This window comes from Pygoscelis adeliae, unplaced genomic scaffold (assembly GCF_000699105.1).
Source record: "Pygoscelis adeliae isolate BGI_AS28 unplaced genomic scaffold, ASM69910v1 Scaffold38, whole genome shotgun sequence".
NCBI classification, from domain to species: Eukaryota; Metazoa; Chordata; class Aves; order Sphenisciformes; family Spheniscidae; genus Pygoscelis; species Pygoscelis adeliae.
The window spans coordinates 16,695,626-16,696,450 of NW_008825614.1; the positions used below are offsets into that span (position 1 = coordinate 16,695,626).

At 40.8% G+C, this 825-nt stretch overlaps 1 protein-coding gene across 1 annotated transcript in view; it reads left to right on the top strand.

Moving 5' to 3' along the window:
• The window catches only part of STAB2 (stabilin 2), an 87,486-nt gene that overhangs the window by 25,050 nt on the left and 61,611 nt on the right, over positions 1-825 (top strand). Inside the window, 1 exon segment of the mRNA XM_009333055.1 lies at positions 344-493. Within this exon segment, the coding sequence (XP_009331330.1) occupies positions 344-493 (150 nt within the window).

Sequence of the window (825 nt, forward strand, 5' to 3'; positions counted from 1 at the left end):
AAGGCCTACAGGTCACTTTTTATGAAAGGTGATAAAAAAAAATATTTTTAGTTTAAAAAAAAAAAAGCAGCCTGATATGCAGGTGGTCAGCATCCAGTACCTTCCCCTGAAGTCGGGACAGCTCTGGAGGCACTTAACTGCTCATGCAGGGACATAAGGGTGTAATCTGACCTGAACTGAAACCAAGAGAGGCCTCCATTTGGTTCAGACCCTATCACCTCACTTCAGAAGAAAACATATCATTTCAGAATGTAACAGCCGGAGGAAAAAAAAACATTCACCATGAGATTATTTTTAGATGAAACCTGTATTGAAATAAATCTCTGTTCTTCTGCTCTTCTAGATAAAGGATCTTCTGAATAATAAACAGAAAGCACAGTACTTCGTGAAACTCCATGTAATTGCTGGTCAGTTGAATACCAGTAGCTTGAATAATACTAATGTGATATATACTTTGACCGGCAAGTCAGGAGAGATATCAAAAGGAGAAAAGGTAAGTGGCCTTCCAGCCTACGTCAGCAAGAATGCTACTCTCTGTTCACTCAACAAGGAGTATGAGAGGTCTTTCTGCAGCGAGACGTCAGGTTGCAGATAGCTGCTGGATTATGAAAAACCACAGCTGCGGCCATGTATTACAAGGAGTTCAAGTGAAACTTGAAACCTCACCAGCATCAAAGTTCCCACTAAAATCAGTGAAAAGAAAAATTACCTTTAGAGATGCATCACCACTGAGTGACATAGCAGACTAACACAGACCGCTCTAAAAATGTTTGCTAAAATTAAGTCATCTTAAATCTGCAGGCACGACCAACAGACCGGGGGGGG